The sequence below is a fragment of the Ochotona curzoniae genome, unplaced genomic scaffold (assembly GCF_017591425.1).
Source record: "Ochotona curzoniae isolate NIBS_2020 unplaced genomic scaffold, NIBS_Ocur_1.0 contig_2723, whole genome shotgun sequence".
NCBI classification, from domain to species: Eukaryota; Metazoa; Chordata; class Mammalia; order Lagomorpha; family Ochotonidae; genus Ochotona; species Ochotona curzoniae.
Window position 1 is genome coordinate 15,676,977 of NW_024465573.1, and position 20,550 is coordinate 15,697,526.

At 37.6% G+C, this 20,550-nt stretch overlaps 1 protein-coding gene across 1 annotated transcript in view; it reads left to right on the top strand.

The window, feature by feature from the left end:
* CUL5 (cullin 5) overlaps positions 1-16,642 on the top strand; it is a 99,568-nt gene extending 82,926 nt beyond the window's left edge. The window contains exons 12-19 of the mRNA XM_040976887.1: positions 2,907-3,039; positions 3,853-3,984; positions 8,020-8,143; positions 8,456-8,631; positions 9,018-9,179; positions 9,908-10,026; positions 12,856-12,979; positions 15,999-16,642. Of these exons, the coding sequence (XP_040832821.1) occupies positions 2,907-3,039; positions 3,853-3,984; positions 8,020-8,143; positions 8,456-8,631; positions 9,018-9,179; positions 9,908-10,026; positions 12,856-12,979; positions 15,999-16,193 (1,165 nt within the window). The 3' untranslated portion in view covers positions 16,194-16,642. The remainder of the gene's footprint in view (positions 1-2,906; positions 3,040-3,852; positions 3,985-8,019; positions 8,144-8,455; positions 8,632-9,017; positions 9,180-9,907; positions 10,027-12,855; positions 12,980-15,998) is intronic.
* Positions 16,643-20,550: the final 3,908 nt, after the last annotated feature.

The window sequence follows — 20,550 nt, forward strand, 5'->3', positions numbered from 1 at the left end:
TGAGGGGAAAATAGCTGGAGAATGGGATTTGATTGATATTGGATTTGAGGTTTATTTCAGGAGTAATGAAAATGTTATAAATTTGATGATGTTGTTGATTACAGACTTTTAATGAATTGGTCCAAGTGTTTGACCTGGTGGTTAGGACGTTGGCTGGGGAACCCGTGTCCTGAGTTGGAATGCTGGGGCCCAAGTTTTGGCTCGGCATCTACTCTAGTAGGCAGCAAATGAGGAGCATCTGGTCCCCAGCAGGCGTGTAGAAGGAGCTAGGTTGTGTTCCAGTCTCTTGGCTTCAGTCAGATCCAGTCCAGGCTTTCGGGGGTTTCATAGAGTGAGCCAGCAGATGAAAGATTTCTGTCTCTGTCTTTGTGCACTCTGTGATCTCCCTCTGCCTTTCAAATAAGATGGAAATTAAATTTTTTATTTATTTAGGATTTATTTTTATTGGAAAGTCAGATATACAGAGAGGAGAGAGAGAGGAAGATCTTCCATCAGTTCACTCCCCACGTGGCCACAATGGCTGGAGCTGAGCTGACCCGAAGCCAGGAGCCAGGAGCTTCTTCTGGCTCTTCCACGTGGTTGCAGGATCCCAAGGCCTTGGGCCGTCCCCGACTGCTTTGCCAGGCCTCAGAGAGGAAGCTGGATGGGGAGTGGGGCCACTGGGATTGGAACCAGTGCCTATATGGGAACCTGGCACGTGCAAGGGGAGGACTTTAGCCATTAGGCCAGCATACTAGGACCAAGTATAGTTTTGTTTTATTTTTATTTCCAGCAAGATGATTCAGGAAATGCTGAGTTTAATGACATCAAAAGAAAACTTGTTCCAGTCCCACCTACCTACTCATAAGATTTCTCAAGGCAGAGACGGAACTGATGCTAATTCTGGGATTCATAATTGAGAGTGAAAAATAAGATTTTTATGCAACACATTGGAAAAGCAGTTGATGAAACTTCATATATATGCATTTTTCAAATATATATTTATTTATATTTGGAAGACTGAGTTACAGAGAATGTAAGGCAGAAACAGAGTCTGTCATCTGCTAGCTCACTCCCCAAATGGCCGCAACAGCTGGGGCTGGTTCAGTCTGAAGCTAGGAGCTTGGGGCCGTCCTCTTGCTTTCCCTGAGAATTAACAGGGAGCTGGATCAGAAGTGAAGCAACAGGGATCCCAACTAGCCCCAAAATGGGGGGTGCCATGCTGCAGGCAAACCTTAATGTGCTACACCACCGTACTGGCTCCATGTACATGTTTTATATATGAATATTATACATGTGTTACTAATTTGGATAGCTCCGGTTTTTGGAAAATAATACTTGATTTTTAAAGTCACGTGAAAATTCTAAATGTTGCATTTAATTTTATTTACATATGTTATCTAGAGAAGTAGAATAGGAAATAAAGTAGAATGGAAAAATTTTCAAGCATGAAAATACACTATACTGATTTAAATAAGTCTGGTCAGGGAAGTGATATAGATATTCAAGTTGTTAGTTAAGAATTTGTTCCAAGTGGGTAATTAATGCAAATGTTAAATTGGTACTTTAAAAAAAAGGGTTTTATTTTCATTTGAGAGACAGAGTTACAGAGGAAAGGAGAGAGATCTTCCATCTGTTGGTTCACTCCCCAAGTGGCCCTCATGGCTGAGGTTGAGGCGATCCAAAGCTTGGAGACAGGAGCTTCTTCCAGGTCTCCCACACATGTGCAGGGGCTTGAAGACTTGAGCCATTCTCTGTCACTTTCCCAGGCCATAAACAGGGAGCTGGATATGAAGTGAAGCAGCTAGGACACAAACCAGAACCCATATGGGATGCCTTTGCCACTGGTGGAGGCTTAGCCTACTGTGCCATGGTGCCGGCTCTGAAACGGGACATATTTAAAGAGTAAGGTAAGAATTGTAACCCTCAGAACTTCATCTGGGTCCTGTTCCTTGGGTAGCAGGGACCCAAGCAATGGAGCTGTCATATGCTGCCTGCTAGTGTGCGTTAGCAGGAAGCTGGGTTGAAAGTAGAGCAGCTAGAATTGGACCCAGAGTGTCTTAGGATGTGGGGTTCCAAGGGGGTAACTTACCCTGCTGTACCACAGTAGTCTGTCCCTACTTGGAAAAGCATAGTGTGATCATACAAAATATCTAGCAACATGAAGTTTTCCTAAAACTTGTTGCACATGATAGAGTAAAGTTCTTAAAAAGGCTTGGTTCTTTCCTGAAGTGTCTACCCGGTCTATCTGATATACTCTCTTTATTAAACCTGGCAAGCATGTTTCTTGGGAAAAAAATCGAGAAAAAGTTAAGACCATTGACAAAGCTGGCACTATGTTGAGGCATGGAAATACTTCTTGTACAAAATTTGAGAACTTTCTTACTTTCAGTGTACTGTAAGTACAGGAATGGCACTTTGGAAAGGAGTATTTGTTTAAGTTGTGAGCCCTAAGATATCTGGCTTGATCTCGCTGGTCCTAGCCCTAATCACCAGATTATGCAACATTAGAAACTAGTTTGTGGGACCAGCATTGTGACACAGTAAGCAAAGCAACCAGTTGTAACTCTGACATCCCCTCTTGGCGTGCCAATGTGAGTCCTGGCTGCTCCACTTTCATTCAGTTCACAACTAAAGTCCCTGGGAAAACAGTGGAGTCTGGCACAAGTTTCTGGCCTGGACCATCCCTAGTCTCTGTGGCTGTTTGGGGAATGTACCAACAAATGGAAAGAACTCTCTTCCCCCTCCCCCATTTCCTCTCCTCTTCCTCCATTTTACTTCACCTGCCTCCTCTCTGGCTCTCTTCCTCTGCCTTTTAAATAAATAGACACATCTTTTAAAATTAGTTTGTGAAACATTGGCTTTAAAAAAAAACACTTGCAAATACCAGTCGTTCTTCATCAATTGTTTCTGATTTATTTTTTTAGGGTGGGATTAAAAACTCAGCCAGAATCAAAATGCCCTGAGCTGCTTGCCAATTACTGTGACATGTTGCTAAGAAAAACACCGTTAAGCAAAAAACTAACCTCGGAAGAGATTGAAGCAAAGCTTAAAGAAGTGGTATATAGATTTTTTTTTATGCATCTTAAAATTTGAAATTACCTTATTTTTGAATTTGTGTTTTATTTATGAGACTTTTTGTGATAGACTCTAAACAGTTATATAGATATAGAAAGATAACCACTGTTGTTAGAAAATTCTGTGTAATGTGACCTCTATGGGAAAATTGCTGTTTCTACCTAAAATTTTGTATTCTGTAGCTGCCTGAAAGAGAAATATCACTTAATTCTTCTCTCTTTCTGATTCTGCTTAGGCAATTAGATTTTGGCTCCTATTAAAGAACTGAAAGCCTAGGTTGGGAAAGATGATATATATGGAATAATTCAAATATTGGTGGCTCTTTATTCTTTTCGATAGACAAGCTAGGGATGAGTGAAAATAAGAATTACTTGCTTGTATTTTTGTGTACTAGTTATTGATGAAATGTTATAATCTAAGGAATATGAAGAGGAGATAAATAACAGACAAAACACCAGAAAGATGAATGTCAGGGAAAAATAAAGTTTGTGGGAAAGAAAAATTGGAATAGCTGCTGATTTTCATGGGAAGAATTGTGACATTTGTTATATAATATTTTAAAAATTAGTTATTATAGTGACTAAAAGGTTATTTGGCTAAAGTCTAAAATTTGGTTCCTTTTTCAAATAGTGAAGTAAATGTTATTATTTATGTTTCAGAGATGGGATAGTATAATAGCCATTCTGCTTGTGTGTTCAAAAACATTTGAATTTTGGCAACTTCAAAAAAAGGATCTAAGTGACAGAGATCCTAAAACGTATAGAAAAATTGAAAGTAACTTTGTTTTCCATACAGCTCTTGGTACTTAAATATGTACAAAACAAAGACGTTTTTATGAGGTATCACAAAGCTCATTTGACACGACGTCTTATATTAGACATCTCTGCTGATAGTGAAATTGAAGAAAATATGGTCGAATGGCTAAGAGTAAGTAGCTTTTTAAAGAAACCATTTGCTTTTCTAACATAGCGTGTGATTCATTATTGTGCTTCAGTCATATATTTTGGTGATAATGGTAGCAGCAAAGAAATAAACATTTTATAGTAATCCAACGTAAGTTATATAAAATAAAATGATATCTAATAAAGAAAATTTTCTTAATGACTTTCAGTAAAGCACTCTTGTTCTTGTTTCGTTTGTTTTGTTCTGATTTCTAACTCTACTCTCATTTTAAATTACTTTAGAGGTTATAAGACAAATCATTTGCTTCATGAGCTTCTTTCAATACTAATATAGAACTATGGAGGTGCTTGTACAAATATATATAGGCACATCTGCATAGCAAAGGAATCTTTATGATGGCATATTTGGGGTAATTAATGCTAACTGTAACAAAATTCTCATATAAAAATATTTGAGTCTGCTTCTTATTGTTCATTTTCATGTACCTTAAGTTTTATTAAAATGAATGTCCTAACTCAATTTCTCTCCTGCCTTCTTTTTCTCTGTCTCTCTGTCTCTACAAGCATACGCGCGCGCACACACACACACACACACACACACACACACACTTTTTTTTTTTATTAATAGCCTTGCCTTGCATGGCAGCGTGAGATGGTAGAGATTGCTGTGCTAAATGAATGAAATTGCCCAGCAAGGAAACTGATTGTTTTATAACATTTAAAAATTCTTTTCAAAGCATTCAAAACTCTTTACCGTTAGAAATATATGAGAAAAAGAAATAGTAGAAATAATATGTATTTAGTATAGTATAACTTAAAAACATAAAAACTTTCAGAATTTCAGTGATTAATTTCTTTGTAAAACCTGCATCTAGTGGTCAGCACTTTTGACTTAGTAAGTTAAGCCTCCGCTAGTGGCCCTGGGATCCTATATGGGCTCTGGTTTGAGTCCTGGCTGCTCCACTTCTGGTCCAACTCCTTGCGGATGTGCCTGGGAAAACAATGAAAAGTGACCCTTGGGTCCCTATACCCATGTGGATAAAAGACCTGGGAAAATCTCTAGGCTCCTTTTTTTTTTTTTTAAGATTTATTTTATTTTCATTACAAAGTCAGATATACAGAGAGCAGGAGAGACAGAGATAGATCTTCTGTCTGATGATTCACTCCCCAAGGGAGCACAACGGCTGGTGCTGTGCTGATCCGAAGCCGGGAACCAGGAACCTCTTCCAGATTTCCCGCACGGGTGCAGGGTCCCAAGGCTTTGGGCCGTCCTTGACTGCTTTCCCAGGCCACAAGCAGGGAGCTGGATGGGAAGCGGAGCTGCTGGGATTAGAACCGGCGCCCATATGGGATCCCAGCGCATTCAAAGTGAGGACTTTAGCTGCTAGGCCACACTGCCGGGCCCTCTAGACTCCTATCTTTGAACTGACCCAGTTCTGGATGTTGCGGCAGTTTGGGGAATGAACCAATGGATGGAAAATCTTCCTCTCTCCTCTCTTTGTAGCTTTGCCTTTCAAATAAGCAAATGAACAAGTCTTTAAAAAAAATCATCTGGCGCTAACATTGTGGCACAGTAGATTAATCCATTGATTGCAACACTGGCATCCCTGACTCCTGACTTCCATTAACCCAGTCCAGGTCGTTGAAGCCAGAATGTACAAGATTGAGTTCTCTCTCTCCCTCTCTCTCTCAGTAGGCCCATTCTTGATTCCATTTGAGAAATGAAAATTTTTGTCCCTGCCAATATTTGTATATCAGTGATAATGGCTGCATTGCTTATAATCAAATTGTGAAAGCAAACTAAAATATTAGGGAATCAGTGAATGAATAAAAGATGGCTTATGCCTCCAATGGAATGCTACTGAGCAATAAAAATAAGTACTATTGTATGCTAATGTATGACTGAATTTAGAACAATTGTTACGCTTAAATGCAACAAGCCAATCACCAAAGACCATCACTGACCATATGTGAATCCACTCATAGACCAAGTTCAGAGCAGGTCAATAGCCAGAGACAGAAAGTAGACTTGTGGTTTCCAGGAGCTAGAGCAGCGAGGGGAAGTGTAGAATGAGTTTAAGTAACCATGGGATTTCCTTAGAAGTGATGAAAATTTTCTACAGTTAGATAGTACTGATGGCTAATAACTCTTGGAATATATTAAAATCCACTACATTGTATTTTATAAAAGGGTGAATTTACAGTTAATAATACAGCTCAGTAAAGCTGTTCATAAGATTAAGAGAGGTTTCAACAGCATTTGCCTTCTTGGCAAGTAACTTGAATGAGGGTCTAGGGCCTGGCACGATTGCTGAATTGGCTTAATCCCCACTTTGCAAGCACCAGGTTCCCATATTAGTGTTGGTTTGTGTCCTGGCTGCTCCGGTTCCCATTCAGCTCCCTGCTTGTGGCCTGGGAAAGCAGTAGAGGATGGCCCAAAGCCATGTAACCCTGCCAATTGTGTTGTAGACCCAGAAGAAACTCCTGGCTGCTCACTTTGGATTGACTCAGCTCCCGCCATTGTGTCCATTTGGGGCGTGAACCAGATCTTTCTCTCTGTCTCTCCTTTTATCCATAAATCTTATCTGACTTTAAAAATTTTTTTAAAAAAGAGTCCTTTTTAAAAAGAGAGTAAAGGCCTACATGTTTCAGAACTATCAAAACCACTCAAGTAACACTTTCGAAGCGTCCTTACCCACATCGGGATCTTTAAGACATCATCGCTGACACCTCTCATCCGCAGGTCCTGAAGTAGTTTGACTGCAAGAAGCAGTCACCTTCCCTTCCCCCGCAGACCAGGAAAATTAAAAGTGACTGGAGGAAAAAACAAAAAAGTAAGAGTGAGACGTTAAAGCACAATGGGTTAGGCTACCACCCATAACACTAGGGATCACATGTGAATGCCAACTCAAGTCATGGTTGCTCCACTTCTGATCTAGCTCCCTGTTAAATCTGCCTGGGAAAGAATTGGCCCAAGTGCTTGGGCTCCTGCTACCCACATGGGAACCCAAGATGGAGTTCCTGGCTCCTGGCTTTGGCCTGGCCCAGCCGTAACTGTTGAGGCCATTTGAGGAGTGAACCAAGGGATGTAACATCTCTCTCTGTCCCTCTCTCTGTAACCCAGTATTTGAAATAAATAAGAAATAAATTTTGTTATCAATAACAAAATAAACATTAAAAAGTAAAGAAAGAGCATCTTTTCTATGTCTTAAATGCGTCTTGTATGCCTTCCTCCCAGTTTTCAGTCTCACAGTATACTTAGAGTTCTTTACTCTTAAGTTTTGGCAGCATCATTTCCTCTAGGGCATCTTATAATTTTTGACACTTGGTGCTTTTTTCACTTACGTTAGTGATTTATCTTCTTGAAATTCTTATGCTTACATATTCCTAGAATCCTCTGTGTTGCAGTATCAATACTATGATCACAGTTTGCTTCTGTAGCGTCACACATTGTTCTATTTTCAGCATTGTCACTGGTTTGGGTGTACTCTTACCAGCTTTGTTGATGACCTTTTTGATTTATCCATTTTTGTCAATGTCATGTAGATTTATCACTGGAAGACATAGTTGTAACAGAACTGCACCTTGCTGTCTGGTGAATTGAATAAGCACTTGATTAGTAGATTTTCAAGGAAGTATTATGATTGGTCGTTAATTATGTAGTCCTTTTTGTTACTTTTGTCCAATTTGTGGATTGAGAAGCTAGAAATAAAATTTGAGATTTATATACTTACATTTATTATATAGTGGCAACTAAAACTTAAAAGTGTGTTGTTGAAGAACTTGTGTTATTTAATGTATTACGATAATTGAAATTCATGCTGGAATTGTTCAAACAAGACAGTACACCATCAAAGGATCAAGTTTAATAGGTATTAAATGGCTAGATTAAAAATAAACTTTAATTAGAATTAAGTATTCCAATAAATAAAAGAGAAATGAAAGCATATTAAAGTGTCTAAGACTTAGTTTTATATTAAAACTTTGCCTAACGAACCACTTTTCCTAGCAATGTATGAACATTTGTATTTATTTGTTGTTCTGCTTACGGTTTTTGTAGGAAGTTGGTATGCCTGCAGATTATGTAAACAAACTTGCTAGAATGTTTCAGGACATAAAAGTATCTGAAGATTTGAATCAAGCTTTTAAAGAAATGCACAAAAATAATAAACTGGCTTTACCAGGTATTATTTTACAGTTATATATTGTGTAGATTATTAAATTAAAGTAAAGTAAATAATTATTTTAAATTAATTAAAAATAAATTTTAGCAATAATAATTTCAAAGATGTTACATAGTTCATGTTCATTGGAGACCACCGTCAAAGCAGAATGGTAGACTTACAGTTCTTATTTTGAAACAAAAGGGCCCTCTTAATGAAAGCTTTAAAGTTTTGTTATTCACCAAAACTTACTATGTTTTATTTATGCTTAAATTTAGCCATTATCAAGATTTTTTGTTTTTAATATTTATTTTCTGGTATTTTTGCCTTCAGCTGATTCAGTTAATATTAAAATTTTGAATGCTGGTGCCTGGTCAAGAAGCTCTGAGAAGGTCTTTGTCTCACTTCCTACTGAACTGGAGGATTTGATACCTGAAGTAGAAGAGTTCTACAAAAAAAATCATAGTGGTAGAAAATTACATTGGCATCATCTCATGTCAAATGGAATTGTAAGTAGTTGGTGTACTCTTTCAGCTATTATAGCTGAACCTTACATACAAATTACTTGAGCAAAATAGATTTTTGCCTCTCTGAAATAAGAAAAGTTTGGCCAGGAATGGTGGGTTTGTTCTGTGAAGTTGTTTGGGACATGAGTTACTGGTTAGCCTGTAGGATCAAATATACTCACTGTATCTATCTTCCAGAAGTTGTCTCCATCCTTTCTCTTCTGTATCACATTAAACAGAATTAAGTCACATGGCCCATTTTGCTACAGAGAAGGTTATAAGAGCGGGTGTTAGAAGACAACTGTATTTTTCATGAATAATTTCATGGAACAGATATTAATGTTTATAAAGAAATTCTAACTTTTTAAAAAATATTTTATTTATTCTAGATAACATTTAAGAATGAAGTAGGTCAATATGATTTGGAGGTGACCACGTTTCAGTTGGCTGTATTATTTGCATGGAACCAAAGACCTAGAGAGAAAATCAGCTTTGAAAATCTCAAACTTGCAACTGAACTCCCTGATGCTGAGCTTAGACGGACTTTATGGGTTAGTTTCTTTGTTTTTATCTTTAACATCATATCTTCTTCAAAGCAGCAAAAATGTGGTTATTTTAAAATTAATTTATAGCACTCAGTAAATGATTTTTACAAGAAAACTAATCCGATATTTATGGAGTGCTCACTTCTGGCAGCACATATGCTAAAACAGGTATTTATGGAAAAAGGTGTTTGAAAATAGGCAAGTTACCAGACAGAGAAAGAACTTCGCCCTCCTCCCCCCACTGCACAGAGAAAGGAGAAGAGAATGATTGACTTGATATTCGAATGTTACTGTGGAAAAAGAGAATTTAATCCTTAAAGTATGTAGCAAGATTTTGTGATGATGAAAAACCTAATAGTTAAAAAACTTTAGTTTGTTGAAGTATAAAATGTAGTTATTGGTCAGTTTCTCATAACTGTATTTTATGTCTGTTCTATAGATATCAGCTTTCACAAGTTACCAGATACATAGCAAATGACTGGGTTTTTTTTTAAAGACAACATTTATTGCTTCCTCACAGTCAATTCTTTATCCACCTTTTCTCGTTCCAAAGTGTCATTTACATTTTTGTGTTTGTGGAGGTGCCAAATAAAAGTTTAAATTCTTTTTGTTTATGATCCCATTCTCAAGAGGAAAAAAAACCCTCTCCCATTTATGTTGATTTAGTAAGAAAACTGATGTCAGTATTGCGTACTGTTTATAAATGCTAATTGTTCCCTCTTGATTCTTTATAGTCTTTGGTAGCTTTCCCAAAGCTCAAACGGCAAGTTTTATTGTACGAGCCTCAAGTCAACTCACCCAAAGACTTCACAGAAGGCACCCTCTTCTCAGTGAACCAGGAGTTCAGTTTAATGTAAGGCTCTGTGTTGGTCAACCCAGAATAAAAATTGTTTAAACTTTGTGCTTTTGTTTTTAGCAAAATAATTATTTTCTTAAATGATATTTGGAAGATAAGTGTATAGTGTCTTTACTCTAACTTAATTTATTTAATTAGCTATTAAAAATATGTGGGGGCAAACATTTGGCATAGTTGTTGAAAATATGCGTAGGACACCTATACCCCGTAGCAGAATGTGTGGTTTCAGTCTCAGTTCCTCTGCTTCCTCTCTGGTTTCCTACCCACTTAGAAGGGCAATAGATGGTAAACTCAGGTACTTGGCTTCCTGCCACCCAGGTGGAAGACCCAGATTGAGTTCCAGTCTATCCGTTAAGATGCCTGCATTCATATCTGTCTTATATCTTGGCACAGCTTGTTAATACCTACTTGCAGTGTCAGCATCCCATATCAGAGTACCAGTTCAAGTCATGGCTGTTCCACTTCCCACTCAGCTCTCTGCTAATGCAGCTGAGTGGAAAGTGGAAGATGGTACAGGTACCTGGGCTCCTTCCACCTTTGTGGGAGACTAGGATGGAGTTTTTGGATCCTGGCTTTGACCTGGATTAGTCCCAGTTATTGTAGCCATTTGCAGAGTGCACTAGCAGATAGATCTCTGTCTCTGCCTTTGTATGCAACTCTGCCTTTCAAATAAACAAACACATAAACTTTTGGGGGGGTGGCTAAATTCCTCTGCATTTTTTTTCAGGACTTACTTATTTTTATTGGAAAGTCAGATCTACAGAGAGAGAGAGAAAGAAAGATTTTGTCTTCACTGGTTCACTCCCCAAGTGCCCACAATGGCCAGAGCTGAGCTGATCCAAAGCAAGGGGCCAGGAGCTTCTTCTGGGTCTCCCACATGAGTGCAGGGTCCCAAGGCTTTGAGCTGTCCTCCACTGCTTTCCCAGGCCAAAGGAAGGGAGCTGGATGGGAAGTGGGACAGCCAGGATACTAACTGGACCCAACACAACATTTTTTTAAAAGATGCCTGCGTGCCCTCTCACAATAACTGAATTTGATGCCTGTCTTTGACTCCTGTCTCCAGCTTCCTCTTATGTACGTACTTTTTTTTTTTAAGATTTATTTTTATTATTTTTTTATTGGAAAGGCGGATATACAGAGAGGAAGATTTTCCATCCGATGATTCACTCCCCAAGTGAGTGCGACGGCCGATGCTATGCCGATCCGAAGCCAGGAGACTCTTCCGGGTCTCCCACGCGAGTGCAGGGTCCCAAAGCTTTGGGCCGTCCTCGACTGCTTTCCCGGGCCACAGGCAGGGAGCTGGAAGGGAAGCGGGGCTGCTGGGATGGAACCGGCGCCCATATGGGATCCCGGGAGTGCAAGGCGAGGACCTTAACCACTGCGCCACTGCGCCGGGCCCCGTACTTATTTGTTTTAAAAAGACGTATTGATTTATTCAATGGCTGGACCTGAAGTGATCCAAAGACAGGAACCAGGAACTTTTTCCTGATCTTCCTCATGGGTGCAGAGTCACAACGCTTTGGGCTGTCCTCGACTGTTTTCCCAGGTCACAAGCAGGGAACTGGATGGGAAGCAGAGCAGCTGGGACATGAACTGGCACTTATATGGAATCCCAGTGCATGCAAGACGGTGGTTTAAACACTGAGTCTCTGTGCCAGTCCCTCCAGCTTTCTTATGATGCACACGCTGTGGTGATAGCTTGTATAACTGGGTTGCAGCTGCTCATCTTGCAGGCCTGGATTAAAACCCTGGGTTTAGTTTCAACCCATTTTGTAGCTTTGTGAGTGTTTGGGCAGTGAGCCACCCAATAGGGTAAAGCTCTGTTTTCTGTTTGTGTATCTTGACTTGGATGTATATTCATGATCTGGAGGTGTTTATTTCTTTACCATATTTTTATAGATACAGTTTTGATGCTTGACATCATACTATTTTGCTTTTCTTTAAGCACCTTTCTATACTCTTTAAAAATTAATTTATCTGTTTGAAAGGCAAAGTTAGAGAAAAAGAGACTATCTGCTTATTCACTTACCAAATGGTTGCAGTGGCCAGGCCAAAGCTGGGAGCCAGGAGCTTCTTGCAGGTCTCCCAAGTGTTATATGGGTCCAAGAACTTCAGACATCTTCCACTGCTTTTCCAGGAATGTCTATTAACAGGAGATGGATGGGAAGTAGAGCAGCTTGCACTCCAACCAACTCCCATGCGGGAGGCTGACACCACAAGCACATCACATGCTGCAGTAAGCCACTGTGCGACACTGGGGCCCCCCTTTCACGGTTACAAAGAGCTGTACCTGAGCAACAAGTTTTTTTAACATCCATTTAGAAGTTTATGCTGAACTGCAATCTATATATCTTGAATTATCTGATTATTTTCATAACATATGTCAAAGTTTCTTTATTATTACAGGGACTGTAGTCACTTATTTTCATTTTTGATTTGTTTAAGATTGTTTATTTATATGAAAGCAAAGGAAGCAGAATGGCATGACAAGCAGACAGATATGACAGAGGCTTTCCTAGACACATCAGCACAGAGCTGGATTGGATGTGGAGAGCTGGGACTTAAAACAGGGCCCCAGATGGATGCTAGAACTGCAGGCAGAGAATTAGCCCACTTCTTCACAGCACAGACTCTGTCACTTATTTTATTTACACATACAATATGTTTTCTGAAGAAAATCAGTTTATTTTGAACAAAGCTGAATATTGGGTATGTTTTACTTTTTCTTGAAACAGTTCTGAATCTTCTTAGATTATGTCTCTCTCCTCTGGACAGTGATTATTATAATATATTTAATCCCTGTACTGTAAAATTTTTCTTTTACAGAAAAAATGCAAAAGTTCAGAAAAGGGGTAAAATCAACTTGATTGGACGCTTGCAGCTCACTACAGAAAGGATGAGAGAAGAAGAGAATGAAGGAATAGTTCAACTAAGGATATTAAGAACCCAGGTTTGTAATATTAAGAAAAATGTCCAGATTCTGAGAAAGCTTGCATTTGTTTTTAAGATCTTCAAACCTTTTTTGAATTTAAAAGCCTAGATATTTTCAGACGTTTTTAAAGAAAGAGTGCAAATACTCAGTTTTCTAGAATCAAAACATTGTACTGATGGAATTCTCTTCACTGAAGAAAGAATTTGTATGGCCCCCAGAATCTGTTTAATTGGTACAAACTTAATTCTGAGTTATGTCTTGTTTTAACCTAACCCCTCCTGAATCAGTATATGTTTGCAACAAATTACATATTTAGGATTGAAGTATTTAAAATTATGTTTCATTTTAAAACTTGAAATTCTTGTGTAATGCAAATTTAAGAAATTTGTTTAAATCCATAAAAATGAAAATTTTCTATTTTCATTTCTTTTAAAAGCATTTTGAAGCTAGTATATCTTCTAATGATGATAAACAGTATCTATTACAAACTCATCTGTGATTAACTTCAGAAAAAGTTGTTCCAGTTTTACTATTTTTATTTAATATTATTCAGACTTTCTGACCAATGCAAAAGTAGGAAATACTAGGAGATTAAAATTTTAAATTACTAATAGGTCATATAATTAAAGGAATGGGGTGCCTGGCGAAGTGGGGTGAGCCCCTGCTTGGATCCCCCATCCCATGGGGGGTGTCTGTTCCAGTCCCGGTTCTTCTCCCCGTTCCAGCCTCTGGCTGCTGCACACCCCAGGAAGCAGCAGGTGGTGCCCTCAGTGGTTGGATGTCTGCTGCTCCAGTGCTGCTGCTGAAAGCATGTCACATCAGTCATTTCCCCAGATCTTGTTTCCGGCCAGTTTCCCTGCTACACTAGCTGATTCTTTTCACCTTTACTTTGTTCTGCCTGATCTAGGTTGTTACACAGATGGATTCAGACAGTATGTCTTTTTGTGTCTAGTTCCCTTTGTTCATTATTGGGGTCTCTATGCTTCCATGGTTTAAATGGCTTAAAGAGCTTATTTTTTGCCATATCAATACCAAGTTCACTATTTATAATTTCTTATTTTTTAACAAAATTAATAATGGTAATTGAGTAACTTTCAAAGTAAGAACTAGATAGTGATGGTGGAACCTGCACTGCCAAATATTAAAATTGAAGAAGATTAGTTGAGAGTTTACCAGAATTTGAACATAGATAACATTTGGTTGTGAAGGCAATCATTTCTACAACCCATAGACAGGAAATAGATTACTCAGTAAGAGAGTCAGAAGATCTTACTGTTTTGTGGGACAATCAGGTTACAGTGCTACTTAGCAGCTTTACCAGGATAATTCCCAGATGGATTAAAGAGGCCAAAAGGGTAAAAGGGTGGCTGGCAGAGTTGTATGCATTGTTAGGAGAAAATGGAGTAATTTTGTTTTGTCATTAAATGAGCTGAAACTGTGCACAATCCAGTAATCTAAAGATGTCTCTGCCGATAATACACAGACTTTCTTATTTCTTGCTGATTCTATCCCATCCCCATTGTTCACTGTTTTAGAAGAAAGCATTTGAATATATTGTGGGAATTTGCTTAACCTTGTAGTGATAGCGAAGAGACTGTCACTCCTGTACAGCTGTGCGACTGTGCTGGTCCTTCCCCTTGGCAGCTGTGGCACATTTAATGGTCAGCTTTTGGAAGGGTTTTTTTTTTCTACTAGTAGATATTGCTGACCTGTGCAGCACATGAACACAGGATTCACTCTTTTTCCAACTGGTAAGGGCCGCACGACCTCTTTCCTGCCTTAATGAGTTACTGAACCCTCTGAAACTCTGACCCTCAACTGTGAAACCTTGGCCTGCACAGCTCACTGTTCTTATCCTCTGCTGCTGAAGGACCACCCTGCTCTGCTAGCAAAGACCCAGAGTAGGGTGCTTGCTTAGCTCTAAACTCTGGGCATCTTTCTGATTCAGGAGTGCAGTAACTTGCAGCATGTCAAGTGGGGATCAGGGCAGGAGTTTTCTCTTATCTCCTCTGACACAACCATGATCCTCACCTCTACCACAGTATCCTTCAGGTGCCTGGCGTGGCAGACATTACCACATCTTCTTACTGTCTGGACTTCTGACATAATTCCCTGTTTCTGATTTTTGACCAGGAGCCTTGTATCCCGATACAGAAAGAGAGGAATTTGCTTGACCCTATAGTGTCAGTAAAGGCATTGAATCTACACATTGAGAAGGGGCAGTTTTTCAGAAATAGTGTTTGGGTTCCAAGCCTATTGATTTGCATCAAAATTCCATTTTAAATATGCTAAAAAGCAAATACTCTTTCTTTTCCTCTTTTTATTTTTTTATAACCAGTTCTAATATCCATCAGTGCAGTAGGTCTTTTTTTTTTCACTTAAGAGAAATTACTAGAAAATGTGAAAGGGAAAAATTTATTTAACAATTTTCAAATAACCTTTTTTGAAAGCTTAGTAGTAGTTACAGAAATCATCAAGGAAAACATTGATAAAATTGACTTAAATGAAAAATGTTTCTTTAGAAAAAATATATATATTTGAATTAATACACACTGAAGATGGTATTCATAGCAAATAATGATGTATTACACATTTCAGCTGTCCCTTACTGCTATATTGAAGAATAACTTTGGAATATGAGGAAAAAGTGTGTGTTGTGTAGGATTATATGTCAATTGATGATAAGTATAATACCTAGCTATATACTTACTGTATTCACAGGTAAGATAAATTTTGTAATGTGCATGGTACAGAAGAAAGGAATGCAGGATATTAAAATATTAGGTGTGCTTTTATTTCTGCTGAGAGATTATGGGTAATTTCTTTTCAAAGTTTCCATATGAGCAGATTTGTGGCAAGTGAAAAAAAATTTTTCGTTTATTAACTAAAACCCTGCTTACTGTCAGTATTAATACCCCACTGATTATTTTTCCTTTGGGTAAATATTGGATAAAGGAAGAAAAACAGATGTCAGTTTTTGTTTTATTTAACATAATTTAATATGTTAATACTCTTTCATTTTTATGTTTTCTTTTAGGAAGCTATCATACAAATAATGAAGATGAGAAAGAAAATTAGTAATGCCCAGCTGCAGACTGAATTAGTTGAAATTTTGAAAAACATGTTCTTGCCTCAAAAGAAAATGATAAAAGAGCAAATAGAATGGCTAATAGAGCACAAATATATCCGAAGAGATGAGTCTGATATCAACACCTTCATATACATGGCATAATTTTGAAAATCATGGACAATGTTAAGAACTCAGACTTTGAAGTGCTTGGGCAGAAAGTTGTCAACAGTTTGTGCTGGAGATAGGTTTACTTGGACTTTGATTACATATTAAAATCTCTGCCTTACCTTAAAAAACAACTCTATTTTGCCAATCACTTTAGTTAGCATGATGGCACCCCCTTCATGTTGCACACACTTTAACAGCATGCTGTTTTGTGGGGATACTTGCATTCATGAAGAGCCCATTATGAACTTTAAAAGGTAAATTCGATTTATACCCACCAGGAGAAATTCCGTTGGAAAGGGTGAGGACGGGCTTCTTGTTGCTTTTTTTCTCTTTTTTCCTCTCTTTTAAAAAAAAAAAATGTACTTGCACAAGGAAGGATCTTCAGATATTCATGCACTGAAAAATGCTGTTATCTTTTGTTTTAAAAAATTCCATTAAAACTAGAAATAGCACTCTTGGTTTGTTTTGCTGAAGAGAGTGAGCTGATCGACACGGTGTTGGGAGAGGGCAGATGTAGATGAGAAGCTAAATATTTAATAGTATTGAATTGTCGTTCAAACACTGCTTCAATATAATAACTGGATTGTAATAGTGACCTAAAATAGGTATTAATTATTTCCAGCTTAAAACATTAGTTTTCTTTCAGCAAGAGATTGCTGTTTTAGTTGTTTGTTGGTAATTTGTTTTGTTTTAATCTTACATGGCTGAAGAGCTGGTTTTGAAAAAAAAGTCCAGTGTCTATTAATTGTTGCTTCCACTGTCTAAAAAACTTTATGGAAATAGGTCAGTCGTTACAATTGTGGAGTCAAAATAGCAAGACAAACGTATTAAGTGGTTTGCTAACACACTTAATATTTATGTAATGAATATTTATAATGCCATGTCCAAATTTATTAAAAAGAACACAGAAATCTTCTCCGGTAACTGATGTCTTACGTTGTAGCATAGAACTATTTTGCTCAGGTTTCTGGACAGAAAGACATGCTGTTGTAGAAAGAATTCAGTGTCTGTCACCTAGGAGGAAGAGAAAAAATAATAACCACGACATAAAACCTGAAAAACAATAGCAGAGTTGTTGCAATCTTATATGAACAGGAAACTTGCCAAATATATGTACATATATATTTATATATTTTAAAATAAACATTTTTTAAATGTTCAGAAGGCAACACTTACCTTGTTCCTTTCAGTCAATCCAAAGTAGCAACTTACTAGTTGCTAGCAACTGAATACCCAGAGTAGTAGAGATTTTCTGACTTGAGGACTTACACAACCTAAAGAGAAAAATCTATTCCCCATTGGGAAAGAATGAACCAACAAGGGTTTTTACTCATTGTGGTGCACACTTCAAATTTTCTTACAAATTATTTTTTATCTTGTTTGATGTTAAAATAACAGTTTAAAAGTATGGTTTTCAAAGTAGTAGGGCATGCTGAAAAAGCATATAGTATTATATTACGGCAGAATGCTTTTTCTTAATATTTCATGGAATTTGTCCCCAATCCCAGGAGGTTTTGTGAGCTGCCTGCTGAAAGAAAGGAAAGCAAATATAAAGTGTTTAAGGTTTTGCTGATGATATACAAATTCCGGTTCTGAAATGCAAAGAACATTAGAAATTTTACATTTCGTCTCAAGATAGTATATGTCAATTATTAGACCACACATTTTGTGAAGAATTAAACTAAGATTAGTGCTTACAGTTTTCTCAGATTAAATGTCTGCTAACCACATTGATAAGTTTGAAATTTAGAAGGAATAATTTTGTGATGATTGTGATCCTCATGTTTAACAAATGCTTTGGTATTGCATATATACTTGTCCTGGTACAAGAATGCCAAAAGAGAAAACTCTGAGGGGGTGGGAGGGAACTGCAGTCTGGTTTTTTTTTTTAAGTTTAAGACTTGTTTAAATCATAATTGTTCTCTGAACTTTTTCAGAATTTATAATCTTTTTTGGTCATTTAATTGAAGAATGAGAGCCATAATGTTTTGTTTATAAAGGCAAATTTAATGTGAAAGTGGGTAACACTAAATCCATGGCAAAGTTTTCTATTCGATTTTGTAAGTTTTTAAATAGCCAATTATGTCTTGATTATATTGGGGGGGGGGGTGAAAAGCAGCAAATACTACAGTCTCAGTTTTCATTACCTTTTCATTGTGTATATGGTGTTTATGAAAACCACTTAATTGACAAGGTGCCTATACCATTGTTAAATTTACTTTAAATATGTTGACAATAGATGTGTTGATTTTAAAGAAATAAGTAAAGAAAGTCTTGCCAGCAGTTTGCTGAAGTTTTAGAGGCACAGTATCCTTTATCAGGTCTCTTTTCTGTAATACGTATTTTGAGATATTAGTGCTCTATGACAGAGGTGACACCTGACGTAGTTAAGGAAGAAGAAAATCCATGTTCCTCTTTACCCTCCACTCCTCCCACTTCCCCCACCCCCACTGTTTCAGGTTTGGGTATTTTGGTTGGCAGTTCGATGCTTCTGAGGTTAATTTAAGCTGTGAACACTTACCTTCTAATTTAAGATGGAGTCATCTGGACAAGGTTAGCCTCTGTTGTCATCTTGTTGCCAAAGTGAGTAGACGTGAAAAAATGGATAACTGAAAATGTAAAACAATTTTCATACTTACAAGTAAGAGGGATATTGGACCATTACGGTTCCAGTGAGGATCTTGGAGTCAATTCTGAAGTCTTCCAATTTTTACTTTTTTGGGGGGGAGGTCCCTGAATTCTTTCAACCTGTTTATTTAAGTCTCTTGCTCTTTTTTTGTGCATAAATATTAAAATTTACAAAAAATGGAATGTTAGCTTTCTTATCTTTACATTGTATTAAATTTAATACAGACAGTGACCTGGAGAGTCAAAATATTTTGCATTCTGTGCAGTAAGCTGTCATTAGCCCTGCTCAAGGGGCAAAATTTTAAAAATTAAATTTGGGTGAAAGATTTGCTAGTTTTACAGAAAGATTTCCTATCTTACATTCAAGTTAGTTTTTCTATTTCCGTGTAAATGAATGGGATGCTGTCTTAGAAATTCTTGTGAAATAAACACCACATGAGAGTTTTCCTGTCATCTACACTGTGTTGTCTGGGGTGTTGAACAAATTTGAATCCCTAGGTTGTAATCTATCATTATACGGTCTATACGATTTTGAATGTGTGCCACTACATACTGAGATGATAATGCTGTACAATTTTAAATGGTAGCAGTTTCTGTATGCAATAGGCTGAAATATTTTGATGAACTGCTTAATTTTGGATTTTATTTTTTAAGTTGTATAATTTATTTTCTTGCAAAATAAAAAATGTAATATAAAAGCTTTCACCTACACAGAAAATGTTGCTGTTCTACTATGAAATAGTTTCTAGGAATTTTTATTTTTACACTAAACATATTCATATATTTCAAGGTAAAATGGTACATTTCAGCTGACCTTACAAAGTAGAAATATGAAAAGTAACCCACTTACCAGTTTCAGACTTCACGCTGTAGTTTAACATAAAAGCAGTCGAGAATGCAGCTTTCCACCAGTGAAGGAGTCAAAAACTTAAAACTTCGTAGTAATACATTCATCTTCAGGTTAGGCCATGTCAAGTCCAATCTAACATCAGATACACGTTTAAAGATTTTATTTATTTTTTATTGGAAAAGCAGATTTACAGAGAGAAGTAGATATAGAGACCTTCTGTCCACTGGTTCACTCGCTAAGTGGCCACAATGGCTGGAGCTGAGCTGATCCAAAGCCAGGAGCCAGGAGCCTCCTCCAGGTCTTCCATGCGAGTTCAGGGTCCCAAGGGTTTGGGGGTTATCCTCGACTACTTTCCCAGGCCACTAGCAGGGAGCTGGATGGGAAGTGGAGCAGCCAGGACACAAACCAGCATCCATATGGGATCCAGCACATGCAATGCAAAGATTTAGCCACTAGGCTATTCGTGCCAGGTCCCAGATGCAAGTTTAAAATACAAAATGTTTTTTCATGTGTAAGATATATTTGTAAAGTTGTGGAATCCTTAAGTCAGAGCTAGAGCTCGTTTAGTAATAAGGTTGTGAAGATGGACGGGCTCCGCAGCAGTTAGTAACTGGTCAGGTCAGCAATAATCAGAAAACTGTAAAGCAAATTGTATGCAGGAAACTAACTGCATAGAAGAACTGAATTTAGAAGAAATGTTAAAAGGGCTCGTTTGAATTGAGGGGCCGTGTCTCACTTGGGTCTTCTCTGCTAGTGACTGCATGGTTTATAGACCACTGACTGGGTGGATCAGTATATCTCACTTCATATTGTCCCCCTTAAGCTTTGACTTTCTTTTTTTTTCTTTTTTTTTTTTTAGATTTATTTTTGTTA